Source organism: Alosa alosa, chromosome 4, assembly GCF_017589495.1.
Source record: "Alosa alosa isolate M-15738 ecotype Scorff River chromosome 4, AALO_Geno_1.1, whole genome shotgun sequence".
Classification (NCBI taxonomy): Eukaryota; Metazoa; Chordata; class Actinopteri; order Clupeiformes; family Clupeidae; genus Alosa; species Alosa alosa.
Window position 1 is genome coordinate 35,126,861 of NC_063192.1, and position 27,815 is coordinate 35,154,675.

Consider the following 27,815-nt stretch of genomic DNA (forward strand, 5'->3'; position numbering starts at 1 on the left):
CTCCTCTAAGTTTAAAAGGCTGCAATCAGAGGATTTTTATAATCTTCCTTTAAAAAAAATTGTTGGCGAATAATTTAACAGTTGATAACTAATTGATTAATCAATGAAGAGTTGCAGGACATGAGCAACATATTGATACAACAGAAGAGCAGAATGATCATGAGTGCGGAATGAGGTAACAGCATGGTGTCGTGGCACGAGGCCCACTGTTGGAGATTTATTTGTGCTTACAAACGTCCAAAACTCACTTATTTGATTATGGTCACAAACATGTGGAGGGAAAAGCTTTCTATGTTCAAAAGTGCATCCATGAGGCATTTCTCATATCCAAACAGAAAGTGTCATGTGAGTCCCAGTCAAGCTCTGGTTCTGAGTAACAAATGCTCTCGCAGACAGTTCTAGGGGGGCTCTGTTGTTCATGAATTAAGCCTGAATTTCCCTCTGGGGATCAATTAAGTATCTATCTATCTAGCCCTATACTCCAAAAATCAGTCCAGGACTAGGCTTAATCCATTTGCAAGAAACTATACTAAATTAAAAAATCAATATTTATATTTGCTAGGGTTGAAGAAGAAAGCCGGTTCTGGCTCTCGGATCCACTCACCCGAGCCTGCGGAAGTGCTCGGAGAGGCTGGTCAAGCCCTGTGGGCTTGGAGTCCGGTCGGCGACGTAGAACTCGATCATGGAGGGGATGAGGTACTGGTGGGCCAGCAGCTGAAGCTTCCGAATGCGACAGCGCTCTGCCATCTGCAGGATGACCTCCTGAGGGTACGGGCAGTACCTGCACACACACCAGCAACGTTACACACACTCAATATACACTACCTCACAACGCACACCAGCAACGTTACACACACTCAATATACACAATATACACTACCTCACAACGCACACCAGCAGCGTTACACACACTCAATATACACAATATACACTACCTCACAACGCACACCAGCAACGTTACACACACTCAATATACACAATATACACTACCTCACAACGCACACCAGCAACAGTAAGATACACAAGTTTATACAAGTATATTTATATAGCGCATTAACAAGTTTAATTATATAACACAAGTTTATTTATATAGCGCATTTCATACAAAGTCAAAGTCAAAGTCTGCTTTATTGTCAATTTCTTCACATGTCAAGACATACAAAGAGATCGAAATTTCGTTTCCCACTATCCCACGGTGGAGACAAGACATATTTTACCAATTAGGTCCACAGACAAACATAACATTCAAGTAAACAATATAAAAAGTAAATAAGAAGGCACATACAATGAAGAAATACACAGAGGTCATTCAATGTGCTTTACATAAACAAAACCAAACAAAAATAACAAATAAAAGCATAGAAAGGCAATATAGTCAAAGAATAGTTAAAAGCTTTTTGATGTCATCCGAAAGTTGGTTCCACAGCTGAGCTGCATAGCAGCTTTTCACCATGTTTAGTTCTAACAGTACAGTAGGTTTTACTAACAGGTGTTTCACCTGGGACCTGAGAGGACAAGAAGGTGTGTACTGCTGAAGCATGTCTGACAGGTATTTAGGTCCTGCTCCATTTACTGATTTATAAACAAGCAATAGTGCTTTAAAGTCAATTCTGTGACTTACTGGAAGCTAGTGCAAGGACTTAAGAATTGGAGTAATGTGGTCAGTTCTTTTAGTTTTTGTTAGAGTCCTAGCTGCTGCATTTTGTATCACCTGAAGCTGTTTAATAGTCTTGTTAGAAAGGCCTGTGAACAGTCCATTGCAGTAATCAACCCTGCTGGAGATAAATGCATGAATGAGTTTTTCTAAGTCATATTTTGACCTCTGAGTTTGGCAATATTTTTGAGGTGGTAAAAAGCTGATTTAGTTATCGCTTTCATGTGGCTGTTGAAATTTAGATCACTGTCAATTAATACACCAAGATTTTTAACTGTATCCTTTGCCTTCAACCCTTTTGTGTCAAGGAGAGTGGCAACCTTAAGTCTTTCTTCCTTTTTACCAAATATAATTACTTCAGTTTTTTCTTTGTTCAGCTGAAGAAAATTTGGAGACATCCAGGTGTTGATTTGTTCTATACACTGACACATAGATTCAAGAGGACCATAGTCGTTTGGTGACAGAGCTAAGTAAATTTGTGTGTCATCTGCATAGCTATGATATGAAATCAAATTATTTTGGATGATTTGTCCAAGTGGGAGCATATAGAGGTTGAATAATAGTGGCCCCAAGATCGACCCCTGGGGAACACCACAGGTCAAGGACGTTGGTGTTGAGGTACAGTTTCCGATGGCAACAAAGAAGCTCCTTTCTTGTAGATATGATTTTAGCCAGCTCATAACTATGCCTGTAAATCCAACCCAGTGTTCTAGTCTGTGTAGTAAAATATTGTGATCAACAGTGTCAAATGCTGCACTAAGGTCCAGTAGCACTAGGACTGATGTTTTACCTGAATCTGTGTTGAGGCGTATGTCATTGGAAACTTTAATGAGAGCTGTTTCAGTGCTGTGATTTGCCCGAAAACCAGACTGAAAGTAATCAAAATACCCATTTGATGTTAGGAAGGTGGTTAATTGATTAAAGACTACTTTTTCAATCATTTTGCCAATAAAAGGTAGATTGGATATGGGCCTGTAATTGTTTAGCATGGAGGCATCCAGGTTATTCTTCTTGAGAAGTGGCTTTACAACAGCTGTTTTCAGTGACTTAGGAAAAGTGCCAGCAGTGATACATTTACAATTTGAAGGACATCCGCCGCAATGAGGTGAAAAACAGTTTTGAAGAAATTGGTAGGCAGAGTGTCTAAGACACATGTGGAAGAGCTGAGATTCTGTACCGTTTTTTCAAGTGTTTTGTAGTCTATCAAGCTGAATTCTGACATCAAGTTTAGTTTCCCTCTGTTTGTTGCTGGAAGTTTAGGTTGTTGAATTTGTAATTGAGCAGATATGTTGAGTCTCATTTTGTCAATTATACCTTTAAAAAAAGACCAGCAACAGTAAGAAGATACAATACTGTACCTCACATAGACCAGCAACACTAAGATACAATACCTCACATAGACCAGCAACACTAAGATACAATACTGTACCTCACATAGACCAGCAACACTAAGATACAATACTATACCAAACATAGTGTGCAAGAACTCAATGTGTGCAAGTAAACGGCACGTTATCTACATCACTTGCCACTACCATGGGAGTGCCACAGGGGTCAATTCTAGGCCCTCTGCTCTTTTGCTTGTATATCAATGACCTGCCTTCTGTGTGCAAGAGCATAGATATTATTATGGATGCTGATGACACTGTTTTGCAAGAGCATAGATATTATTATGTATGCTGATGACACTGTTCTGTATGTCCATGGGAGAAGTGCAACAGATGTGGCAAACAAGCTAACAAGTGTTATGAGCAGGGTTACTGACTGGTTACAAGATTCATGCCTTACATTGAATGTTAAAAAGACTGTATCTATGTTCTTTACCATTGGATCTAAACCCAAGACCTATCCCAAAATTTCAGTAAATCAGCAAAACATAAAACATGTAGAGAAATTTAAATATTTGGGAGTAACTCTTGATTCTAAACTTTCAAAGATCATGTTAAAAACTTGTGCAATACACTGAAATTTAATTTAGCAATAAGAAATTCTCTTAACACTGAGGCATCTAGTGCATACCTACAAGCAATGATCATCCCTCACCTTCTATACTGCATCACATCCTGGTCTCAGGCAAGTAAAACCGTGATAAAACCTTTAGAATCTTTGTACAAAAACTGCCTTAAAATCCATGACAAAAAGACACGCCATTATCATCACTGTCATATACTGGCCAAATATAGTTTATTGAGTTTTGAAAATCTAATGAAACACTCAAATGTGTCTTTACTACATAAAATAATTTACAGTGCTACTGCTCACCCTTTGAAAAAGTTTGTAACACTCTGCTCTGAAAATTCTGAGCGAACTACACAACGTGTCACAAGGAGGGAGTGTAGCATCCCTCGTCGTAAAACCCAATTTGGGAGTTCGTCTTTCTCATGTGTGGCCATGAGACAGTGGAATGCCCTCCCCACAGAATACATATTATGTACAAATTCTCATACCTTTTCATGCTTGACTAAGAGGTGGATGTTAAGTAGACAAGTTTGCACACATTTTTAAGATGTTGTGTGTGTGTGTGTGTCTGCGTGTGTGTGGAGCTGGATAGTACTAAACAGGCTTTAGTTGAATGTGTATGCTGGTGAGGGGGGTAAGAGAGTGTAAGTGGGCTGCTGGCGTCCATGTTTCTGCTGTAGACTGCTTGTTTGTAAAATACTATGGCCATCATATCATCTTTAGTCCTATGGAATTTATTTATGTTACTGTTATTTTATGTTTTTATACTTGCCCAGGGACTACAGGTGCAAATTAGCAATTGCTGCTACAACCTGGCCCAAGACATATTTTCCTGGATCCCAGGATAAATGTTATTTTGTGCATTGTCCCTGATTCAAATACAGTTAATAGATTTCCATTCCATTCCATTCCATAGACCAGCAACACTAAGATTCAATACCTCACATAGACCAGCAACACTAAGATACAATACCTCACATAGACCAGCAACACTAAGATACAATACTGTACCTCACATAGACCAGCAACACTAAGATACAATACCTCACATAGACCAGCAACACTAAGATACAATACTGCATCTCACACAGACCAGCAATGGCTAAATATGCTAGTTATCCTTATCTAATGATTATGTTGAATATGTACTATAAATACTATATTATACTATATATGGTAGTTATCCATATTTAAATACTATAGTATACTATATACTAGTTATCCATATCTAAATACTATATTATACTATATATACTAGTTATCCATATCTAAATACTATATTATACTATATAGTAGTTATCCATATCTAAAGTCCCCATTGCATATTATGTCCAACACAACTTGGTCTCTCTTCTCCAGGGAGAGATGCCCTGCCCTGGCCCAGCCAGGTCCAGTCTTACCTGTCGGACCTCCAGCCATTGACGGTGGGGGCATGGATCATCAGCTCCTTGGGGCTGTAGCCATCTTCATGGCCAGAGGAGCTGACCACTACAAACCCTATCTTGCGTGGCATCGTGCTCCTGAATGCTGAAATGAAGACAGACATTTTTAGGGGAATGGCACAGTGAGGATGGCATAAATGGGTATTTGGTGTTAATATAGTGGATATGCACCTGTTATTGATGTGTAATGATAATGGATGTGTAGGGTATGTTGCTGGCTATAAAAGTATTGTAAATTAGAGATAGCCTAGACTGTCACTGTTCTCACAGAATGGTTTGCTACGACATCATGTTTCACATGTCAGGAATACCATTTAATTGCTACAAGCCGCACATTCATCAACAACTGAAGCTACAAGGAAGCAATTGATGATTAAAAATACTCTACATACAGTATACAGTAGCTAGGAAGAACCAGAAACAAACCAGGGACCTTCTAATTCCCACACGTCTGCTCTGCATCACTGTTAGCCGCATCAATGTTTCCAATGTTTCCGGCATTAAGCCGCCTTCACACTGCATAGGCTATGCATTAAGCCGCCTTCACACTGCATAGGCTATGCATTAAGCCGTCTTCACACTGCATAGGCTATGCATTAAGCCGTCTTCACACTGCATAGGCTATGCATTAAGCCGCCTTCACACTGCACTGCAATACGAAGGCGGAACATGGTGTTTGTGGTAACTATGTGCACAATAGGGTGACTGGGTGTCAGTGTGCCAGGGTTATGAGTATGTGAGGCGCTATACAGACTGTGACAACAAGTTTCCCCTGCAGACAATAAAGACTATCTCTGCAGGTTCAATGAAACTGTATCTGCCTAGGGAGTGCTGAGACAATGGCTATAGGACAATTTCTTTTGATACTGACAAGACATTTAAAAGTAATTGGTGGTCCCATTTGAGCAAGCTCATTTTGTTATTATGATGGCCTTTACATGTAATGCTTGTTGAAAAAGTATAACAGAATCTTCATTATGTAAAAGTAGCCAAGTCTAGTAGGCTACACAAATGTAAACAAATGTCCATCTGGTCCAATAAGACAAGTAGTCTAGTGTCAGTGTATTAGTAGCCTAGGTCTCTTAGTTGCGCGGAGGTGAACTGGGCGACTTAGACTGATGACAGGGTGGCTCAGCCTACATTAATCAGTGAATGAACAGCTGCCTAATCCGGCTGTCACTTCTTGTAGGGTTGGGGAGACGTTTAACTGTTGCTGTCATTAAGGCGTTTCATCGGAAGGTTCGCAGCACAATTTAATACATTTCTTACACCTTTTTGAAACCACATGTACCTGTCTATCAGTCCAGTTTGTCTTGTTGTACTTTGCCGGCTATATTATATTCTTTGCAGTCACTGGGGGATAAGCTAGCTTGCATTTTTGTGAAAAGAACCGGTTAAAGAAGACGTTGTTTGTATTCAATTTCAGTAAACCACGTTAGTTACAGTACTTCTACATGATAGGTATTCATCAGGTTGCAATTACATAAAAAAGAGATACATGAATAACTTATATTAAGAAATATTTACCCGGTCACAGTGTCCCCGTGTCAGTCCCATCTCATCTCCATAACCACCGTTTGACAACTAATCGGCACGCATGTCTTGGTTGGATTCGCGGTGGTTTATGGGATATGTAGTGAAGATGTAGACTGACTGTCGAGAGTTATCAAATCCAGAGCCGTATGGCTCTGATCAAATCTAGATTACGTGTCTATTTAGCAGACATTTGAACATTATCCTTTAAATATATATATTTTATAGTTCTTAAAAATATGAAAGTAGACATTGAATTTGAATTAACATTTCTCATTTTCGATCGACTATTGTGACATAGTTCTTCCGGTTGATCATCATGTATTGTGTTTTCTTCCGGGTACACCCCAAACAGCATGGATGGAATAGATGTTTCTGTTTGGGCAGAGATTGAAAAAGCCGAAAAAGAAAACCGACGTGAGTTGGTACTTCAGGGTGCGAACACTGACAAAAGGATCCAGTCAAGCGGGGGTCTGAGCTCGAAGCTTTACTCGCTTACGCTGTTGAATTACTTAGAAATTAGCCAGTGTCCGAGTTTGACTGAGATCAATGAAGACATCGGCAACTTGATCCATCTCCAAAGCCTTATACTTTGCAGAAACAAGATCACATCCGTTCCCAAGTCCATTGGGAAGCTGAAGTGTCTGAAAGTTTTGGATGTGTCAGTGAACGAGTTGCAGGGCATCCCTGAGGAGGTTTCACAGTTGAGCGAACTCAACACCCTCAATGTGAGCTGCAACAGCATCACATCGTTGCCAAATGGCCTGAGTCAGTGCGTCAAGCTCTCAACCATCAACGTGTCCAAAAATGGGCTCGCGGCGTTACCCGACGACCTGTTCTCAGAGAAGCTGGAGCTTCTCAGCACCATCGTCGCATCAGAGAATGCGATCGAAGAGTTGAGTACAGACATCAGCAATCTGTCTGCAATTAAGGTAGGTTGTTGTTGCTATCTCCAATCCATCCTCCTTTTTATCCAAGACGAGGAGATGGTAGGTTTAGGGATAGCTTACTGAATGTTCTTTGACAGGATCCAGTACCCTGTACCACCCTGCTTGGGACTGGCACTGCACTCAGGCTTTGGACCATTAAAGGGTTTAACTGATATTATAATGCACCGCCTTGCAAGTCTTAAGTTTCTTGTGATTCCCACACATACCGTATAACAGATAGACAGACTGTTCCTGTGTGCACATAACATAGTGAATAAGTTAGTTCAGTAGTATTTATTTTTTAGTTATATATGTACGAACTGTAGCTCATCATTATTGACTCATGGTGGATCTTGTGCAGTAAGGGTAGTTATAGCCTAGCAATCTGCTGCAGTCCTACAGTTTCAGAGGCAGATTCTCAACTCCCTTACACATGAGAACATTTGGAGGAAGTGTATTTATTTTGTGGAGTACAACATGTGTAGAAAAGATGCCTTTTTCCTCCTGCTGGTTCAGTTTATTCCTGTGATCATCATATCCTCTCAGGTTCTGGATCTGTCCAGCAACAAGCTGTCGGAGCTGCCGTCCGAGCTCGGAGACTGCCCCAAGCTGAAGGAGATCAACTTCAAGGGCAACAAGCTGAAGGACAAGCGTCTGGAGAAGATGGTCAACGGGTGCCAGACCAAGTCCGTGCTGGACTACCTGCGTGCAGGGGGCCGGGGCAAGGGGAAGGGCAAGGGTCAGAGCGAGGCGGGCGAGAAGGGGGACGCAGCCGGCGGCGCGGCTCGCAACACCCCCAAAAAGAAGGGCGGGGCGAGGCAGAAGAACCGGAACCAGGACGACGACGTGGACGAGCTGGACAAGCTGGTCCTGAAGGTTCTGCACGTGTCCGACAGCGACAGCGCCACGTCCGTCACGGTGAAGGTGTCGGCGGAGGTGAAGGACGTGCGGCCGTATATCGTGTGCTGCATCGTCAGGGGCATGAACCTGCACTCCGGCAACTCCCTGAAACGCTTCCTCGTGGCACAGGTGGAACATCTCTCAAATCACACAACAACGTCACTACCGTAGAACCCCTTTTCAAACCTGTTGCTATAGTAACATCAGCTCTTATCACATTAAATACACGACATTAACATTAATGACTTATGATTTATTAATGATTTATTAGTAGTATGCACATGATGGCAGTAGTGTTTGTTTCTGTAATGGCCTGGACCGTGTTTGATAGGCCAGTTTATTTACATGTACATTTTGTCCCTCCAGACCAAACTTCATGATGACCTGTGCGCTAGACGCACGACTGCGACCATCGCCACTCATGACCTTAAACTGCTCAAGGCCCCGCTGCTTTACGACGCTCGGACTCCGGACACTCTGAAGGTACAATCCGTCGAGCACCCTTACATCTCTAGTACAGCCTCACACAGCCACACGGGTCAGGACACCTACAGGGGAATGTGGGTGGCATGTTTCTGAGAACATTATAGCATTAAAGGTATTTGAAATGTATTTGTACAAATCCAGCATAATATCAGTATAAGTATAGTATATATACTCTCTTGATCCCGTGAGGGAAATTTCTTCATTTAACCCAAGTGAACACAGTGAGGTGAAGCACACACTAACCCGGAGCAGTGAGCTGCCTGATACAGCGGCGCTATGGGAGCAGTGAGGGGTTAGGTGGCTTGCTCAAGGGCACTTCAGCCTTGGATGTGGGCATGGGAGAGCAGTGAGGGGTTAGGTGCCTTGCTCAAGGGCACTTCAGCCGTGGATGTGGGCATGGGAGAGCAGTCCTCAACCACTTCCCCCACCCACATTTTTTCCTACTGGTCGGGGATCGACCCAGCAACCCTTGGGTTACAAGCTCGAAGCCCTAACCAGTAGGCCACGGCTGCCCCCAAAGGTATCAAAGGTATTTGAAATGTAACAAATTGCTTTAGGCGAGGCTTGGAGGACGGGATGGCAGACAGAGCAGGGATTTGCATGTGTCAGATCAGGGGCGGGGCTTGGAGGACAAGAGTGGCAATTTGGTCGTTATTGTTATGTAATGGTCTCCCATACTCCTCTCATGCCCACCTCCCTTACCCACTTCCCATGCCCACCTCCCTTACCCGTCTCCCATGCCCACCTCTCATGCCCACCTCCCTTACCCGTCTCCCATGCCCACCTCCCTTACCCGTCTCCCATGCCCACCTCCCTTACCCGTCTCCCATGCCCACCTCTCATGCCCACCTCCCTTACCCGTCTCCCTTACCCCTCTCCCATGCCCACCTCCCATGCCCACCTCCCTTACCCGTCTCCCATGCCCACCTCCCATGCCCACCTCCCTTACCCGTCTCCCATGCCCACCTCTCATGCCCACCTCCCATGCCCTGAGGTGGCGAAGTCTCCGCACCCTTCTAGTTTACAGTCTCCAAACTGTACGTGATGTGTGTGGCACTGCGAGACTAGCCTTACGGTGACGGGTGTGACTCTGCGAGACTAGCCTTACGATGACCGCACAATGAACTCCACAAGAGCCCCAGCAGACGCTCACGGCTGTGTGCGTGTGGTGACATACTAGCGATGCCTGAGGTGTGCAGCTGTCTGTGGACGCTGTAGATTGCGGAGAGATCCATGTATTTTTAATTCTGCTGATTTGGGCCATGTGCAGCGCTAGTGAGGTGTCTGAAGAGCTTAATCAGGCCCATTCAGGAGTGCAGCGCTAGTGAGGTGTCTGGTTTCTGAAGAGCTTAATCAGGCCCATTCAGGAGCGTCATAACACCCGCCGTTAATAATAAATAACTTTCTTGTCTCGTCCTTATTTAGTAATAAATAACTTTCTTGTCTCGTCCTTATTTAGTAATAAATAGCTTTCTTGTCTCGTCCTTATTTAATAATAAATAGCTTTCTTGTCTCGTCCTTATTTTCGCTTGACGAAAGTTTTGTCCTGCCCAGTGGCCAGCAACGGAACAGCTGTCGTTGGCCGTGTCCCGCTGAAGGGGAAAGCTACGTGCTGTCCCCCAGCGTGAGGTCCTGCCTGGCCGCGTCTCCTGGTCACCTCCAGTAATGGGCCCAGGGATCGCCTGGAGCCACACACCCCTAATGATGGGCTTGTGTGTGTGTAAGGCAGACTACGTGGACATTTGAACCATCTGACTGACTTACTGAAGGGGATCATTTGGCTTCAGCAGACGTCCAGCCTCTAGACCAGTCCAGCTCCTTACTGAAGGGGATCATTAGGCTTCAGCAGACATCCAGCCTCTAGACCAGTCCAGCTCCTTACTGAAGGGGATCATTAGGCTTCAGCAGACATCCAGCCTCTAGACCAGTCCAGCTCCTTACTGAAGGGGATCATTAGGCTTCAGCAGACGTCCAGCCTCTAGACCAGTCCAGTTCCAGTGGCCGTCAAATACTCACATATTGAGTTCCAGACAGATTTGATAACGTGTGCCAAATTCCTAATCTGTGTGTGTGCACTGTGTGCGTGTGTGTGTGCTACGTGTGTGTGCGCATTTGTTAGATTGCTCCTCTGGGTCGGAAGGAGATGAAGGCTGTGGACCTGCTGAAGCAGCTGCAACAGGAAGCTGATGAACAGAGGAAACAGAAGAAACGGCAGAACGTGTCCGGACTGCACAAGTAAACACACACACACACACACTCACACTCACACACGCCATCCCCCAAAGCCCTCATTCATAGCTTTCAAAACAGAATTGGCTTTTCAAGGTGTCGTGACTAATTATACCAAAGTGTGGAGAGATAGAACACGTGTTGAGGTCACTTCCTGCAGGAGAGCAGCTTTGTTTCCAGTGTGTGATTGCCCTCTAGTGGTATAATGTGGAATATTCTGTTAACCACAAGATGGCGCTTGAGCCCTAGAGATGAAAACGTCCATGACACATTGCACACCATATTAGGAGTGTTCTATCATGACACATTGCACATCATACTAGTAGTGTTCTATCATGACACATTGCACATCATACTAGTAGTGTTCTATCATGACTTGCACACCATACTAGTAGTGTTCTATCATGACACATTGCACATCATACTAGTAGTGTTCTATCATGACTTGCACACCATACTAGTAGTGTTCTATCATGACACATTGCACATCATACTAGTAGTGTTCTATCATGACACATTGCACGTCACCATACTAGTAGTGTTCTATCATGACACATTGCACATCATACTAGTAGTGTTCTATCATGACACATTGCACATCATACTAGTAGTGTTCTATCATGACTTGCACACCATACTAGGAGTCATGATGTATATATCATACTGGGAGTCATGATGATTAGTAGTAGTGACTTGCACACCATACTGGGAGTCCTGATTAGTAGTAGTGACTTGCACATCATACTGGGAGTCATGATTAGTAGTAGTGCTGTTCTATCTATATCATACTGGGAGTCATGAGTAGTAGTGTTCTATCTATATCATACTGGGAGTCATGATTAGTAGTGTTCTATCTATATCATACTGGGAGTCATGAGTAGTAGTGTTCTATCTATATCATACTAGAGTCATGATTAGTAGAATTCTATCTATATCATACTGGGAGTCATGATTAGTAGTGTTCGATGTCCCGATCCAGCTTTTTGCACTTCCGATCCGATACCAATATTGTAGCTTTTAGCATCGGCCGATATCGATACCGGCCGATCCAAGCATGTATTAAAGATTAAAGATATTTACTTATTTTGTTGTTATACTCATGTTGAAAAGGGTTTTACTCTTAAGAACAACTAGCCAACTTAATTAGGTTAGTTTGAATAACCCACAGTGGTTGGTAATGAGAAGCTGACCTGTTTATTCTTAACAGGGTTAAATAAATACAAAATAATAAATAGTCAATTAACCACACAAACTGAATTGGCATCAGTGCTCTGCTCAAGAGTGTAAACCAAGGCTTAAAAAAGCCATCAGTGTAAACAATATTGTAAACAATATAAAATTACATATAAAAGCAACACACACAAAACCTGAGTAGAAAATAGTCAAATTACCACACACACACTGCATTGGCTATAACAACCCAAATAACAGTCACGCCTTCTACAGTATTGCTATCTCCTCCACACTTTACTGCTCCATCTCCATACTCCAATTTCTACTGTTTGCCCTGGCTGCAGTCTGAGCATGATGGGGAGATTCTTCTTCACAAAGGTGATCATTTCAACATGCTCAGGTGTCAGCCTGCTCCTGTGCTCATCAATGATAAGTGAGACTGCGCTAAAAAGCCTCTCACTGTTGCGTTTTAAAAGCGAAACTGATGCCACAACTGGTCTGTGTTTGCTGAAGTAACCTAGGCTACATTTTTTATTACAGAAAATCAAGCAACATAGCAAGTAGGCCTATCTACACTATTTAGAGACAGGAGCTTAAGTTTACCGCGACAACAGCTGTCACTAATTCACATCGTCGTAGGCTGCGCTGATGCACAGACTAAACGGTAAAAAAAGTTATGATGGCCTACTGGAAGCTTCTGCCCTTTTGGATGTGTAGAGTTGTAGGCCTAGGTGCACTTAGTTGTTAGCGATTGACCAGGTTGCTTTTTGAAATTAAATGCGTTTGTTAGGCTTGTAAAAATAGGGAAATTAAAGTGCGTGCTGTGCCTATACATTACACAAAAATCTTAAATCGCGGACAGGCAAAGCTGTCAGCAGCAACATGCATAAGAGCCTTAATAGTAAGAGGGTCTCGCGGACACTCGCGGTCGCGGTTAACATTAGGCTATATTAATTCAACTGACATGAAATGTTTGCTCGATAACTTTAAATTCTTAGTTGGACATGCACAGACAAGTGGGATGCTGGACAGGTCGCTAGGTGTGCTGAAAAACGCGGACCGGATTTGGGGGGAAAAGCTGAAAAAAAAACTGGAATGGATTACCTACATCGGTGCGCTGGAAAACACGGACCGGAGTTTTGAAAACAAACTGTATAGGGAGTCCGGATCGGGCCGATCCCATATTTTTTGCTAATATCGGCGGCCGATCCGATCCAAATATCGTACACACAAACAACTGTGACTAAAACTGACAGTGATTTCCTGGTGCTCTGACTGAAGTGTGTTTGATTATCCTGATTGAAGTGCGTTTGGTTCTCTTGATTATCCTGAGTGAAGCATGTTTGGTTCTGTTGATGGTCTGACTGAAGCGTGTTTGGTTCTGTTGATGTGGTTCTCCTGATGGTCTGACTGAAGTGTGTTTGGTTCTCCTGATGGTCTGACTGAAGCGTGTTTGGTTCTCCTGATGGTCTAACTGAAGTGTGTTTGGTTCTCCTGATGGTCTGACTGAAGTGTGTTTGGTTCTGTTGATGGTCTGACTGAAGTGTGTTTGGTTCTGTTGACGTGGTTCTGTTGATGGTCTGACTGAAGTGTGTTTGGTTCTCCTCAGGTATCTTCAGCTGTTGGATGGGAAGTCTCATTACCCCTGTCTGGTGGATGCCGAGGGTCACGTCATCTCCTTCCCCCCGATCACCAACAGCGACAAGACTAAGGTGACCTGCTGCTTCTGCTAGTGCCGCTGATCATCATGATGATGGATGAATGGTGCAGGTCACCCAGGACAGAGTGTCATGAATCTGCAGATTACCCAGTACAGAGTGCCATGAATCTGCAGATTACCCAGTACAGAGTGCCATGAATCTGCAAATTACCCAGTACAGAGTGCCATGAATCTGCAGATTACCCAGTGCAGAGGGCCATGAATCTGCAGGTTACCCAGTACAGAGTGCTATGAATCTGCAGGTTACCCAGTACAGAGTGGCATCTCAGGATGGCACCTAATAAAGATAAACAGGTCATTTTCCACCACCGTGCTGTCACCTCCACTGCGGCTGTGTACCCGCTCAGAGGTTATAGGGGTTTGTTTCTGTCAATCAAGGTCAGAGTTGATAGGTGTTTGTTTCTGGTCAATCAAGGTCAGGCTGAAATGGGTGATCTCAAACAGGATGTAATAAAACGGGTTTATGGTTGAATGGATAAACATTGACAGAACTATTCACGGATAATCAGTTATCAGCCAAAACTTTCACATCATCTCCTGTAGTATAGTAACTGACAGTTAGCATTTGTCAGGATATGCATGGTGTGCACTTGTCAGGATATGCACTTGATATGATTCATGGTTATCTATGCTAACTGCTGGCCTTCCGGAGAGTATATTGCATCCTGAGTTACTGTTAATATGTAAGAGTCTGTGCCAATGGCCAGGTGTCCATGTGAATGCTTCTGGCACCACAAATAAGGACACTAACTCTCTTATATGAAGCTTTAGGACATGAAAATTAAACATGGATTCAACAAAATAACTTGGTTAACTTGATGTTGAACCTGATTTGATATTGGTGCATGTGTACTGATGTGTTCAGGCTTATTCAGTACTGTATTGTGTGTTCAGGCTTATTCAGTACTGTATTGTGTGCTGGTGTGTGTTCAGGCTTATTTAGTACTGTATTGTGTGCTGGTGTGTGTTCAGGCTTATTCAGTACTGTATTGTGTGCTGGTGTGTGTTCAGGCTTATTCAGTACTGCACTGTATTGTGTTTGTCCATCAGATTCAGAAGAGCACACGGGAACTGTTTCTAGAGGTGACCAGCTCCAACTGCCTGCAGACCTGTAAGGACGTGATGGATGCTCTCATCACAGTAAGTTATATCACCCCAGATATACTCTAATCACAGTAAGTTATATCAGCCCAGTTATACTCATCACAGTAAGGCTCATGTTAGATCAGCCCAGTTATACTCATCACAGTAAGGCTCATGTTAGATCAGCCCAGTTATCTGTTTACTTTGTTGTTTCACTCTAGTTATGTTGTATGTCACTAAGGCCACACAAACTGCTAACTCCAAACCATAGGTAGGTTACAGGAAAATTTGGGGTAAAACTCTACAGGACTAAACCGCATTAGATGGTGAATGTTTTGGGTAGAATTCTACAGGACTAAACCGTATTAGATGGTGAATGTTTTGGGTAGAATTCTACAGGACTAAACCGCATTAGATGGTGAATGTTTTGGGTAGAATTCTACAGGACTAAACCGTATTAGATGGTGAATGTTTTGGGTAGAATTCTACAGGACTAAACCGCATTAGATGGTGAATGTTTTGGGTAGAATTCTACAGGACTAAACCGTATTAGATGGTGAATACAGGACTTTTAGATGGTATGTTTTGGGTAGAATTCTACAGGACTAAACCGTATTAGATGGTGAATGTTTTGGGTAGAATTCTACAGGACTAAACCGCATTAGATGGTGAATGTTTTGGGTAGAATTCTACAGGACTAAACCGTATTAGATGGTGAATGTTTTGGGAAGTGGCCATTCTTTAGACCTGGGAGAGTGTGTGTGTGTGTTCAGCAACTGTTCATTGGAGATGACTGCTGTGTTTGTGCAGGCTTCTGTATTTGCATCTATGTCGGTGTGTGTGTGCTTTTGTATCTCTGTCATTGTGTGTGTGTGCATGTGTGTGCTTGTGTATCTCTGTCAGTGTGTGTGTGTGTGTGTATCTGTGTGTGTGTGTGCTTGTGTATCTCTGTCAGTGTGTGTGTGTGTGTTTATGTGTGTGTGTGTGTGCTTGTGTATATGTGTCACCTCGTTTTCCGGGCAGGGTGAGGCATGGCGAGCATCAGGGTGAGGCGTGGCGAGCATCAGGGTGAGGCGTGGCGAGCATCAGGGTGAGGCGTGGCGAGCATCACTGTGTCGGTGTGCCGGTGGAACAAGTGGCGTCATGGGCTGCGGCGGCGTCGGCCGTGGCGTGCGTCAGTGTTTTGTGTGGCGGCGTCGGCCGTGGCGTGCGTCAGTGTTTTGTGTGGCGGCGGTGACTCGCGGCCGGCCACACAATGCGGCTGCAACACTAGAGGCCTGCAGCCCTGTGGCCCAGCGCATGCGCTCACGAGCGGAGTGGCCCTCAAACGAGCCGCCGCCACCACAAGGGGTGTCCCCTTACAGCCCGCCACTCGCCCGCTCGATGGACGATCACTTTCCGTCCGCCCTTACGTATTAATTAGGCTATATGACAACCATGCCTATCCGGTGTTGCCCACATCAGTTCCCTCCTGTGCAAGGACTTGCCGAACATTTGCCGTATCTTTTGGTAGAGATGTGCATTTCTGACTGAAAGAAATAGTTTCTGCCCAATGCCCCAGATGCACTGGGCAGGCATGTTGACCACAGGTTACTGACCCGCTGTATGTGAGGTGCTGCAGGGGAGCAGGGAATGTAAGCCTTGGGGTTTGGTTCGCACTGTGCTCGGAGAGATTTCCTGTGCGCTGGCCCGTCGGGGACAAAGACATTGTCCAGCCCGTATCTTCACTTCCTGTGGAACAGCTAGGGTGCCCTCTGAATATTTAACCATCAGATAGCGCGCTCGGCCAGAAGACCCTTTTTTGGGAAGCCCGTGATTGGCCGCTGAAGGGCAGTGTAAACGGACCGGAGTGTCCGGTGACCCACAACAGATTGTTATGAAGTTCAAAAGTATCAACTACCCATGAGCTCATTGGTTTTCTGATCAAAACCAAACACATTATGTTATTACTAAAACACTCTACAAAGTCAGAAGTCTACAGAATCAAGTTATACATTGGGGGGTGTGTGGGGGGGGGTACAACCTTGGCCAGAATTAATATTGTAAAACCTCCACACCATTATTTTTCGAGACTATTGTCCTAGAGGAGTTGTGTCCATCTGTTTTTGTGATTGTTTCGTATTGCTGACATTTGACCTCATGGGTTTACTCTCCCAGTTGTAAATAGCTTACCTTGTTTACTCTCCCAGTTGTAAATAGCTTACCTTGTTTACCCCCCCTGTTGTAAATAGCTTACCTTGTTTACTCCCCCAGTTGTAAATAGCTTACCTTGTTGCCTTTTATACTGCGGAATCATTAACATGATAAAATATGATTAAAGGGCATGTGCATGAAGAGAAAGCAGGTTGCTCTTGTAAAATTAAAACTAGTTGGATGTTGCACATTGAATGCAGACACTATAATGCACTAAAGGGGATTTCTTTTTTAATGTGACTCTGGTTTAATATTGAGACTTGGTACCATACTACAGTGAAATCAAACTACTACACTACACTACACTACACTACTACTACAGTGGAACTATACTACAGTGGAACTATACTACATACTCCATACTACAGTGGAATCAAACCCCTCAATCTCAAGGTTCTTTCCTCAGAGTCCTTTTAGGAATGTCAAACTGTGTGTGTGCTGTTTATTATCATTCCAACATAAACAAAATAGATGAGCAAACAGAAGACGATATTGATATATAATATTATATATGGAACCATGTATGCACATACTATAATATTATATATGGAACCATGTATGCACATACTATAATATTAATAATGGGACCATGTATGCTCATCTGAAAAGGCACAGGCATCAAAAACACAGGATTTGGTTTTAGTGAAAGTTACATTTCATTACAATTTAGCAGCTAATCAGTTCCTGAGAGTTTGTGCACGTACAGAGTGAAAGGTTGTTTGTTGTTGTCTGTGCACTATTTGTCCTGGGGCCCTCTGTACTCAAAGATAACTGGCCAGTTTGTCCCTTTGTTATAGATTGCTATGCATGTTCTGATTGGGTCAAAATCTGTATGCAGCCAGAAATGTTGACTGTCTAGGCAGAGCAGTTGTCAGAGTTGCAGGGGCAGTTGTCAGAGTTGCAGGGCAGGGGCAGTTGTCAGAGTTGCAGGGCAGTTGTCAGAGTTGCATACACAAAGGCCAAGGTCCCCCAGGAGTGATGAGTGCTGAGGTCGCAGTGTACCGCATAGGGATGAGTTGAGGGGGTCCTATGTCCCCCGGGTCCTATGTCCCCCTATGTTCCCCGGGTCCTATGTTCCCCGGGTCCTATGTTCCCCGAGTCCTATGTCCCCCGCTCGGGGTTAGGATTAGGGTTATGGTTAGGGTTTTAAAAAAAGGGTCCTATGTTCCTCGCTCGGGGTTAGGGTTATGGTTTTAAAAAAGGGTCCTATGTTCCCCGGTCCCATACAAAGTGGGGAAGATAGGACCCGGGGAACATAGGGGGACATAGGACCCGGGGAACATAGGGGGACATAGGGACCCGGGAACATAGGGGGACATAGGACCCGGGGACATAGGGGGACATAGGACCCGGGGAACATAGGGGGACATAGGACCCGGGGAACATAGGGGGACATAGGACCCGGGGAACATAGGGGGACATAGGACCCGGGGAATATAGGGGAAGATGGGACCCGGGGAACATAGGGGGACATAGGACCCGGGGGACATAGGGGGACATAGGACCCGGGGGACATAGGGGGACATAGGGGGACATAGGACCCGGGGACATAGGGGGGACATAGGACCCGGGGGACATAGGGGGACATAGGGGGACATAGGACCCGGGGACATAGGGGGACATAGGACCCGGGGGACATAGGGGGACATAGGACCCGGGGGACATAGGGGGACATAGGACCCGGGGGACATGGGCTCCTGAGTTGAGACACCAGCATCAGCAGCGCTTGTTTGTTTTCTCTCCCCACAGAAAATGGCGGAGCTGAATAAATTCACCTTCGACAACAAAGAGGCGGACGGTTCCGACGGGGAAGCGGAGTCAGAACCGGCCCCAGCGGAGGGCAACGGGCCAGCAGGGCCAGAGCTGACGGTTCTGCAGGTCCGGATCGTGGACATGGACGGGAATCTAAAAGTGGTGTACCCCTCCAAAACGGACCTCACAGCAGAAGCCTGCAGCAACCTCAGGGTCATTCGATAGTCCAGTCAGCGCCTGGAAATCCACCGCATGAAGTCCGAACGGAAGCCGGCAAACTTAAATGCTTAAGAGGGGAAACTCTAATGTGCATCTCCTGTTCACACTGCCAAATATTTGCATACTGGTTTTGCAGGGTTCTTTATCTAAACTGTTCCTAGACATACATTTAATACTTCACAGCACTTACTTGCAATGGAGCTAAATTAATAACTTTAACACAGTTCATAAAATCATCATTTTGTTTTGTACTTTCTGTTGTGTATCATTTTGTTGTTGGCCTGTACTCCTGTACAATGACTAGCATGTGGTCGTATGACACTTTAATTTGCTCATGATGAACTCACACGTGCAGAACTGTAATGTATTGCATACCAGTGGAACACTGACTTTGGACTCTAAGTCTTATCAGGTCGTACATGCTCAATAAACTTATTGACACCGATGCCTTGTTTTTTTTTACAATGATTTTATAGCATGTTAATTGAAATACAAACTAGTTCTCATCTTACCCCAGCAGTCAGGCGTTACTGTCTGTCTGCCAAGACACATGATAAATAGGTTGCTTGTATTACCGTCAGTCAAAGTGATCGGAGCTCTCACCCATTCCACAAGCAGTGGCCACAATGTCCCTACATGGGCCTCGCTCCTGAGTGTGTAAGTGTGCTACATGGGCCTCGCTCCTGAGTGTGCGAGTAAAGATCTATTTCTACCTCAGTGCCTCTCGCGTTGCTGCCGCGGCCTCACATGCTGGGTTTGCGGACACACAGGTTAGACAGGACGCAACGCACGAGGGTTTTCTGTTACAGATCAGATGTCCGCAGGGCTGCTGGGACCAGGAGAGGAGGTGTCTGAACGGCAGCCTGCACGGGGGGTATAAAAGATTACTCAAAGAGCGCCAGGACTGGACTAAAGATGGACATGCAGGAGGACGCACGTCCGCTCAGCCTGGACACTGGGCACTATGAGGACGACAGCAGCACACCTGGCCAGTGGGCACTATGAGGACGACAGCAGCACACCTGGCCACTAGGCACTATGAGGACAACAGCAGCACACCTGGCCAGTGGGCACTATGAGGACAACAGCAGCACACCTGGCCAGTGGGCACTATGAGGACGACAGCAGCACACCTGGCCGTGTGAGGGGCCGCTGCTCCATCTGAAGCAGGTAAATGAGACCTTCAGGAGAACAGCAGCAGTCCTATTGATTGGAGCAGGTAAATGAGAACAGCAGGAGAACAGCTGGAGTCCTATTGATTGGAGATGGTTGGAGAGGGGAGCCCGTGTGGAGCCAGCAGAGTGCAGGTGGGATCCGGGTCGGAACCGCCCCTCACCTGGTGTGGACTTGCGCCAGATCTGGGCCGGGTCGGGTCCAGAGGCAGCTGCCAGCAGGGAGGCAAGGCATCGGTGTGGAGAGGGGTCAGCACAGAGTTGAAAGGTCAAAGGTTACTGATCCAACGTCTGGGCCGACTGAAGACCTCCAGCACCTCGGCCCCATGCCTCGGGTCAACCCCCCGGGCCAACGGCCCGCCCGGACCTCCAACGAAGGGGGTCACGGCTGCCCGCCCACCAGGCACCCCCAGGAGAACCAGACTCCCACTGAGGATCAAGCCCAGCCAGGGCCCAGGAGACGGGGGAACGGCTGGCAGCACGCTGCCCCCCATCTACGGGTCAAAGATCACCCCGCAGGTGATGGAGCAGCCGAGCACTCGCGTGTCCACTGACCCTGCCGGGGGTCAGGGCTCCCAGAGGAGGATACGGACGAGCGCAGCGCCACGCACAGCCTCTCAGAGGCCCGACAGGAAGCTGCTCAGCAGACAGGAAGTGAGTCCTCAGAGGACAGGCGTCCGTCTAGTGTGCAGCAGCGTATCGGTCCGGGACACGGGCCGCTGCGAGGAGAGCGCAAACCCGCGAGGAACGTCCTGCTACGGGCGTCAGAAATCAGGCGCTGGCCCTGACCCTGACCCTGTGACTGGCAGCTCAAAGGCCCTGGCGTCGGCTGACGGGCACGTGGCCCGGGCACAGGGTAACGTGAGGGGGAGCGACGGCAGGGCGGGGACAGGTCAGGTGAGGTCAGCGCCTGGTCCCTGCAGGACCCGGGCACAGGTGCCGCTCTGCTCCCACGACTCCGCCATCGAGAGCGACGCCCAGAGCCCAGACCCCAGCGGCAGCGAGGATGAGGAGGAGCGCCACCTAGAAGGAGCAGGAGAGGAGGAAGAGTACTACACAGACCAGAGGATCGGGGAGTGGGTCGTCAGGGTCAACGCCAGCCTCTTCTCCCCATCGGACAGTGAGGTCAGCTGCACGAGTCTTTTGGAGGAAGAGGACGTTGATACAATAAAGATTATCTACGAGCAAGACTGACAGCGCTTATAAACGAGTTTGTTGATACAATAAAGATTATCTACGAGCAAGACTGACAGCGCTTATAAACGAGTTTGTTGATGCTATGATCACAGACTGACAGTGCTTATAAACGATGACTTGTATTTGTACTGTGAGGTTGTGGATGCAATAAAGATCACCTATGATCACAGACTGACAGTGCTTTTATCTGACATCCCTAAGATAAGATCAGATCAGATAATCCTGTAAATCTGCACGGTTACAGGAGCAGCTGGCTAAATGCTCCGTTTGAAGGAGAAACACGCTGTGATTGGTTGAGAGCAGCAAGCGCTCTCTTTCATAACTGTGATATGATACAGGGGAGGATATGTGATTGGTTGAGAGCAGCAAGCGCTCTCTTTCATAACTGTGATATGATACAGGGAGGATATGTGAGCCTGTCCTCTGCCCTGGCTGCACCACCTGCTAGCCTTTCAACAGAGGCGCTTTGCATGGTATGGAATATAGTTGGAGTCATGCATCATTTGGACATGCATTTTTCAAGTATGTTGTTTAAAATTCAATATTACACATGGGTGAATGAAAAAAAAACATGTGGAGACTTCATCATTTTATTATAACTGATAATGATATGGTAAAATAAAAACATAAATTAAGAAAATAAAGACATTTAAATCATTTGGATTAGATTTCTTATCATGGTCTCCATATCATACACATACAGTGTTCATAGGCAATATTAATATCTGATATGATTTACATTACTCAACTGAATCTGTCTGTGGATATTCAAAATGTTCCACTTTCCCAGTAATCAGATGTTTACATCAACTTTGATTTGTTTCCATGGCACAGCTGGCAGCCAATCACCTTAGACATGCACTGACCTGCAGTGCAGCGCCTAGCACCTGATTGATGAACCGCCAATCACAAGCAGCTTGCCTACGCATTACGCCTTATGTTTATAAAGCCTGTTTCCATGGATATGGACATAAACATATGCAGATTTTAAATGAAATACATTAAAGTCATATCAAATTGATTCATTTACAGTTTTTCTCAGTCGCTTTGGTGCTTTTCTCACATCACTATTAACATTTGCACAGCAGTTAGTGCATTTCTCAAAACAATTAGTGCAAACTGCAAAACCTAGTGGATAGCCTGCAAAAGCACGTCACTTGCTCAAAATGAATAGTCCGTTCCTCAAAAGCTAGTATTTATGTCAGTGAAACTGCCAGTGTCATCAAAATGAGAAGTCTTGACACCATCGTTTATGAACAAGATAGTCAAATGGCTTTGTCATGTTTTCATTACGACAGTTTATGCTCTCAGTGTTTTCCCATGCAAAAAAAGGTCAGAACTCTGTGACACTACCTGAAAATGCTCAAGACAGCACTATACAGTACTTGTACAGCCATTTGAAAACTACAGTAAAGTTACAAATTGCTGTAGTTAGGGGAGTAAGTGAGTACAAGACACTGAATATGTACGTTTCACAGTTTTACTGTATATGCTCTTTGCAATTCTACAGCATTGTCACAGAATTTGATAACTAGTTCACCAATTTTGTATGTAATGACTCAAGCAATGAAATGAAGACTATTAGTTTTATTGGGAACGACTATTCAGCATCCATAAGTATAGTTCATTTTGACTGACATAACAAAGCAACTGATACATGTTCAAAAGCATTTGCAATTTGTTCAGAGGAAGGAGAAATTACTACTATGATGTGCACAAATGACTAAATGTTGTGGAGGTTGAACTAATGGTAATGAGAATTTTCATTCTGATCTGAGAAAAGCACCAAAGCGACTGAGAAAAACTGTAAGTCACATTCAAGGTTAAGTCATTATAAAACTATGAATGTTTTTTTTGCTGTTAAATAATGGTGTGTTTTAGGACAGAACAGTATCCTGGTTCCGGTTCCTCAGCACCTGCTGAAGTCCTGGATGTATTTCAAACGTGCAGGATCTTCCGGTGCACTGACTAGCCACTCCTCGTTGACCACACATGAACAGCAGGGGGCGTCAGCGTCCATGGACGTAGTACCCAGTCACGTAGCCCAGGATGTAGACCGACACCAGCGCCGCCAGAGCTCCGGCGATTCTGATGTAGATGCCCAGGTTCCCTGTGCACAGGCGGTTATAGAACCTGAGGGGCAAATAGGGCATTAGAACCCCAACACACAGATGGCTATAGAAGCTAAGAGGCAACTTTACAGACAGTAAGCCAATGGCTATAACCTAGGGGCAACACAGGGCATTAGAACCTCAGTACACAGAGGGCTAAATAACCTAATGGGCACTTGGGAGGCGTTATTACTATACAGGCACAATGTTATTTAGTCAGTCCCATATGTTTGCCAATATTATTCAATATTATTATATAATAATATATATTATAATTACAATAATATAGTAATTTCCATATGATAATAATAATAATAATACGTTTATTTTATATAGCGCCTTTCTCAAACCCAAGGTCGCTTTACATAGTAGGAAGGCAGGGAAACACAATAACAAAAAAACAAACAATACAACAGAGACAAGTTATCTGTAGGAACTATGTGTTGGGTGTGGAGGAGAAGTGATCATTAAACAGAAAGGTCTTGAGATGTGCTTTGAAGAAAGGAAGAGAAGGACAGGCACGAAGGGGTTGGGGGAGGGAGTTCCAGAGTTTGGGGGCCAAGGCACTGAAGGACCTGCCACCCAGGGTGGAGAGTCTGGAGTGGGGATAGCCAAGAGGTTTTGGTCAGAGGATCTGAGTGAACGGGAAGGAGTGTAAGGGGTCAGGAGATCGCAGATGTAGGGGGGAGCAAGGTTGTGGATTGTAGTACTTTGTATTTCATCCGGGACGGAACTGGTAGCCAATGGAGTTGATGGAGAATGGGGGTGATGTGTGCTGATCGTCTGGTATGGGTGAGAAGCCTAGCTGCAGAGTTTTGCATATATTGTAGTCTTTGAAGGGTTTTAGTGGGGAGACCAAGGAAAAGTGAGTTGCAGTAATCTAAACAGGACATAATGAAAGAGTGAACCAAAGTCTGTGCATCACTAGCAGAGAGGAAGGGTCAGAGGCGCAATGTTAATGGAGGTGAAAAAAAGCAATCTTAGTGAGTGATTTGATATGAGGATCAAAGCTAAGGGTGGAGTCAAGCTGAATGCCAAGGTTTTTAACAACAGGGGTGGAGTGGACAGATGAGCCATCAATGTTGAGAGTGAGATGGGGAGATTTGGTGAGGATGCTTTTAGGGCCAATCAATTTCGGTTTTGTCTGTGTTGAGCTTGAGAAAAAATGTTTGCATCCATAATTTTAAGTCAGAGAGGCATTCAGTGAGGGAGCGTGGTGGGGGGTCAGAGGGAGAGGGAGTGGTAAGATAGAGTTGGATGTCATCTGCATAGCAGTGGAAGTTGAGACCGTGGCTGTGAATAATCTGGCCAAGAGGGAGGATGTATATGAGAAAGAGGAGGGGCCCAAGTACAGAACCCTGGGGGACACCACGAGTGACAGGGGACTTAGGGGACTGATGTGGACCAAGTGTTACAAACTGCTTTCTGTTGGTGTGGTATGACTGAAACCAATTGAGGGCTGTGCCAGAAACACCAGTAGCAGACAGACGGGAGATTAGAACATTGTGGTTGATGGTATCGAAAGCAGCACTAAGGTCAAGGAGAATGTTTTTTCTGAAAAAGGGTCCTAAGTTCCCCGAGCGACTAACTCCACTAGTGGCTCCGATGGCTAACTCTACTGGCGGCTCCGATGGCTAACTCCAGTGGCTCCGATGGCTAACTCCACTGACGGCTCCGATGGCTAACTCCAATGGCTCCGATTGCTAACTCCACTGGTGTGTTTGTCCTGGAGGTGAATAGCTGCAGTGTTCAGATGCTTAGTTAGAATCCCCAACCTCAATTCACTCACTTCACTAACGTAACCTTGGAAAGGTTGACCTAACTCACTGACCTCTCTGACCTTTCCCCTGATGTGTGTGTGTGTGTGTGTGTGTGTGTGTGTGTGTGTGTGTGTGTGTGTGTGTGTGTGTGTGTGTGAGTGTGCGTGACCCCGATCTTTGATGATTTAATATGTTTGCTATGTAGGGATGGTGCGCCCCTACAACACACACCCCAGAGAGTAAACAAAAACATGGGGAATGCTAACAGGCTCAATGCTAACAGGCTCAAATTAAACTCTTGACAGCTCCACACTGTGAAAGAGCATGGTAAACTAGGCCATGTGATTCACCATTGTTTTGGAAACAGTGCAATTGTTGCATGATGTGTGTGTGTGTGTGTGTGTGTGTGTGTGACAGATATATATGTGTGTGTGTGTGTGTGACAGATATGATTTATATATATATATATATCATTAGAGAGAGAGAGTTTGCATAAGTTTCAATTTCTTTTGTCTATTTTTCTTTTCTTCAGTATAACTAATGATGAAACTATTAGTCCCTTTGGAATTAACATTTATCCTTTTATCTTATTTTTCCTTTCACTATTTAATTATATCTTTATACCAATATTAATGTAAAGTTGATTATTAACATGTTATACCTGTAGCTTAATTTGGCAACAATGACTTTATTCATTCATGCCATTCAAATAAACTTGATTTGATTTGAGAGAGAGAGAGATATGTGTGTATCACAGAGAAGAGAGCTTACCTGATTAAGCTGGACTGGGACTGAGCAGAGTTGAGGTTAACATCATCATTCCACCTGCTGTACGAGACATTAGCATCTTCAGCCTCCATGTTTTTGCCTCACCAATGTAATCCGGCTAGAAAACAACAGCACACAGACGGACTGGGTTATAAACAGAAACAGTCTGTAGCCGCCTTTGAATTCATAGAGATCTAATAGAACTGGTCTTTTTCTACTCTCGGTCGCACAAAACCACACACAGCCTAGCCTATCCAATGTGACCAAAGTCCAACTTTGAAAAGTATAGGAAGATTATTGCTCAACTTAGGTTACGGTCATTCAAAGCATGTTTTAAAACGCACCAGTTCCCATGTCGTAAAAAGTTCACGACTAATATTCAAACTTGACTGAAACTCATTCTTTAATTGAGAGAAGCGCTACAAGTAGCCTAAATAAACAGTTGTATTCCGATTAACAGTCATCTAGCTGAAATACTCACTATTCGCTGCTTGGGGAGCCTGTAGCCGTGTGAGTCGTCGCTCCTATTGATGTGTGTTGTGGTGTTGCTGCTCTTTATGTGTCTCATCAGAAGTCGGGTGAAAAATTTACTGCGGTCATTAAAGCGCTGCTTCCTCTGACCTCGTAGTGGGCTATTCACGCCGCTTATTACTACCGCTCCAGATAAACCTCTGACCAAATTCCACAGTATTACGCAGTCTCCGGTTAGAGCTGATATAGCACACCTCAGCTTTTCTGTGTCTTGAATGGCCTATCGCTACACTTGTTGTAATTCCACGATTCTCTTTGCTAAACGCATGGTCAAATTAGACAAGTTGGCCCGCGTGGGCAGGTTGGATATTGTATATTGGTTATGAATAAGGGTGGCAAGTTAGGATGTGCGCTGGGGTGTGTCTGGCAGTCAGTCAATAAATGATGGCCCAGCCTGCACATGCCCATGCTATTTGTGCAGGATTGATGTGAGAACCATTCACATCAAGTCCTTACTTGATAGCCTATTTAGGCCAATTTAATTTCACAACGTTGTAGCCTAATTTAGTTGGCTATTTGAAATGCTTTACTTGCAGCCAAGACTAGACCTACTTTTAAAACGTTTAATTTAAACTTTAAACATGCCTATATCATTTGAATGCTAAAGATGTAGGTCTATGGTAAAGTAGTGCACACTCTTTCGGCTTATAATGCCTTCATCAGATAGCCTACAGATCAGAAAATCTGATGAAGGGCCGTAACATCTTTTGTTTATAAAAACGTGTCAGTGTCTGGCGTTGATCTTTTTACCAGTGGCCAGTTAGCCTATAGCCTACCTCAAAAAATCATTGCGTAGGCCTGCACATACCTTTCATAAGGTGTAGCCTAATCATTATATTCTGACCTTGCTCTATAAAACCCAACATTTATTAAACTCCAAAGCTTGTAATTTAGGGCCTAGGCCAGTGGTTTTCAAAGTGGGGGCCGGGGCCCCCTGGGGGGCCGCGAGGGGGTGCCAGGGGGGCCTCAGCAAGTTGGAAGGAAAAATAAAAGCAACAAATAAA

The 27,815-nt window shown here is 44.8% G+C and overlaps 3 protein-coding genes across 3 annotated transcripts in view; 1 reads left to right on the forward strand and 2 right to left on the reverse strand.

The window, feature by feature from the left end:
- The window catches only part of cep104 (centrosomal protein 104), a 78,454-nt gene extending 71,765 nt beyond the window's left edge, over positions 1-6,689 (reverse strand). Inside the window, exons 1-3 of the mRNA XM_048241226.1 lie at positions 6,583-6,689; positions 5,014-5,140; positions 605-781 (exon numbers count right to left, since the gene is read on the reverse strand). Coding sequence (XP_048097183.1) covers positions 605-781; positions 5,014-5,126 — 290 coding nt within the window. The 5' untranslated portion in view covers positions 5,127-5,140; positions 6,583-6,689. The remainder of the gene's footprint in view (positions 1-604; positions 782-5,013; positions 5,141-6,582) is intronic.
- Positions 6,690-6,836: 147 nt separating this feature from the next.
- Positions 6,837-19,717, forward strand: lrrc47 (leucine rich repeat containing 47). The gene is made up of 7 exons (XM_048242226.1): positions 6,837-7,520; positions 8,064-8,546; positions 8,784-8,900; positions 11,023-11,138; positions 13,915-14,017; positions 15,076-15,165; positions 19,051-19,717. Exons 1-7 carry the CDS (start codon positions 6,945-6,947, stop codon positions 19,276-19,278), a joined length of 1,713 nt encoding a protein of 570 aa, XP_048098183.1. The 5' UTR covers positions 6,837-6,944; the 3' UTR covers positions 19,279-19,717.
- Positions 19,718-23,327: 3,610 nt separating this feature from the next.
- smim1 (small integral membrane protein 1) lies at positions 23,328-26,975 on the reverse strand. The gene is made up of 3 exons (XM_048241806.1): positions 26,762-26,975; positions 26,284-26,398; positions 23,328-23,774 (listed from the first exon to the last, which is right to left on the reverse strand). The coding sequence occupies exons 2-3, from the start codon at positions 26,370-26,372 to the stop codon at positions 23,651-23,653; spliced, it is 213 nt and encodes a 70-aa protein (XP_048097763.1). The 5' UTR covers positions 26,373-26,398; positions 26,762-26,975; the 3' UTR covers positions 23,328-23,650.
- Between the last annotated feature and the right edge of the window lie 840 nt (positions 26,976-27,815).

What these genes read in the sequence shown, in the direction of transcription:
- lrrc47 (XM_048242226.1), top strand. Translation starts at nt 6,945, where the DNA reads ATGGATGGAATAGATGTTTCTGTTTGGGCAGAGATTGAAAAAGCCGAA. An exon ending in AACGCTTCCTCGTGGCACAG is followed by an intron (nt 8,547 to 8,783) that starts GTGGAACATCTC and finishes TTGTCCCTCCAG; the next exon opens with ACCAAACTTCATGATGACCT. An exon ending in TGATGGATGCTCTCATCACA is followed by an intron (nt 15,166 to 19,050) that starts GTAAGTTATATC and finishes CTCTCCCCACAG; the next exon opens with AAAATGGCGGAGCTGAATAA.
- smim1 (XM_048241806.1), bottom strand. Translation starts at nt 26,372, where the DNA reads ATGGAGGCTGAAGATGCTAATGTCTCGTACAGCAGGTGGAATGATGAT. An exon ending in TCCCAGTCCAGCTTAATCAG is followed by an intron (nt 23,775 to 26,283) that starts GTAAGCTCTCTT and finishes TTTGCCCCTCAG; the next exon opens with GTTCTATAACCGCCTGTGCA.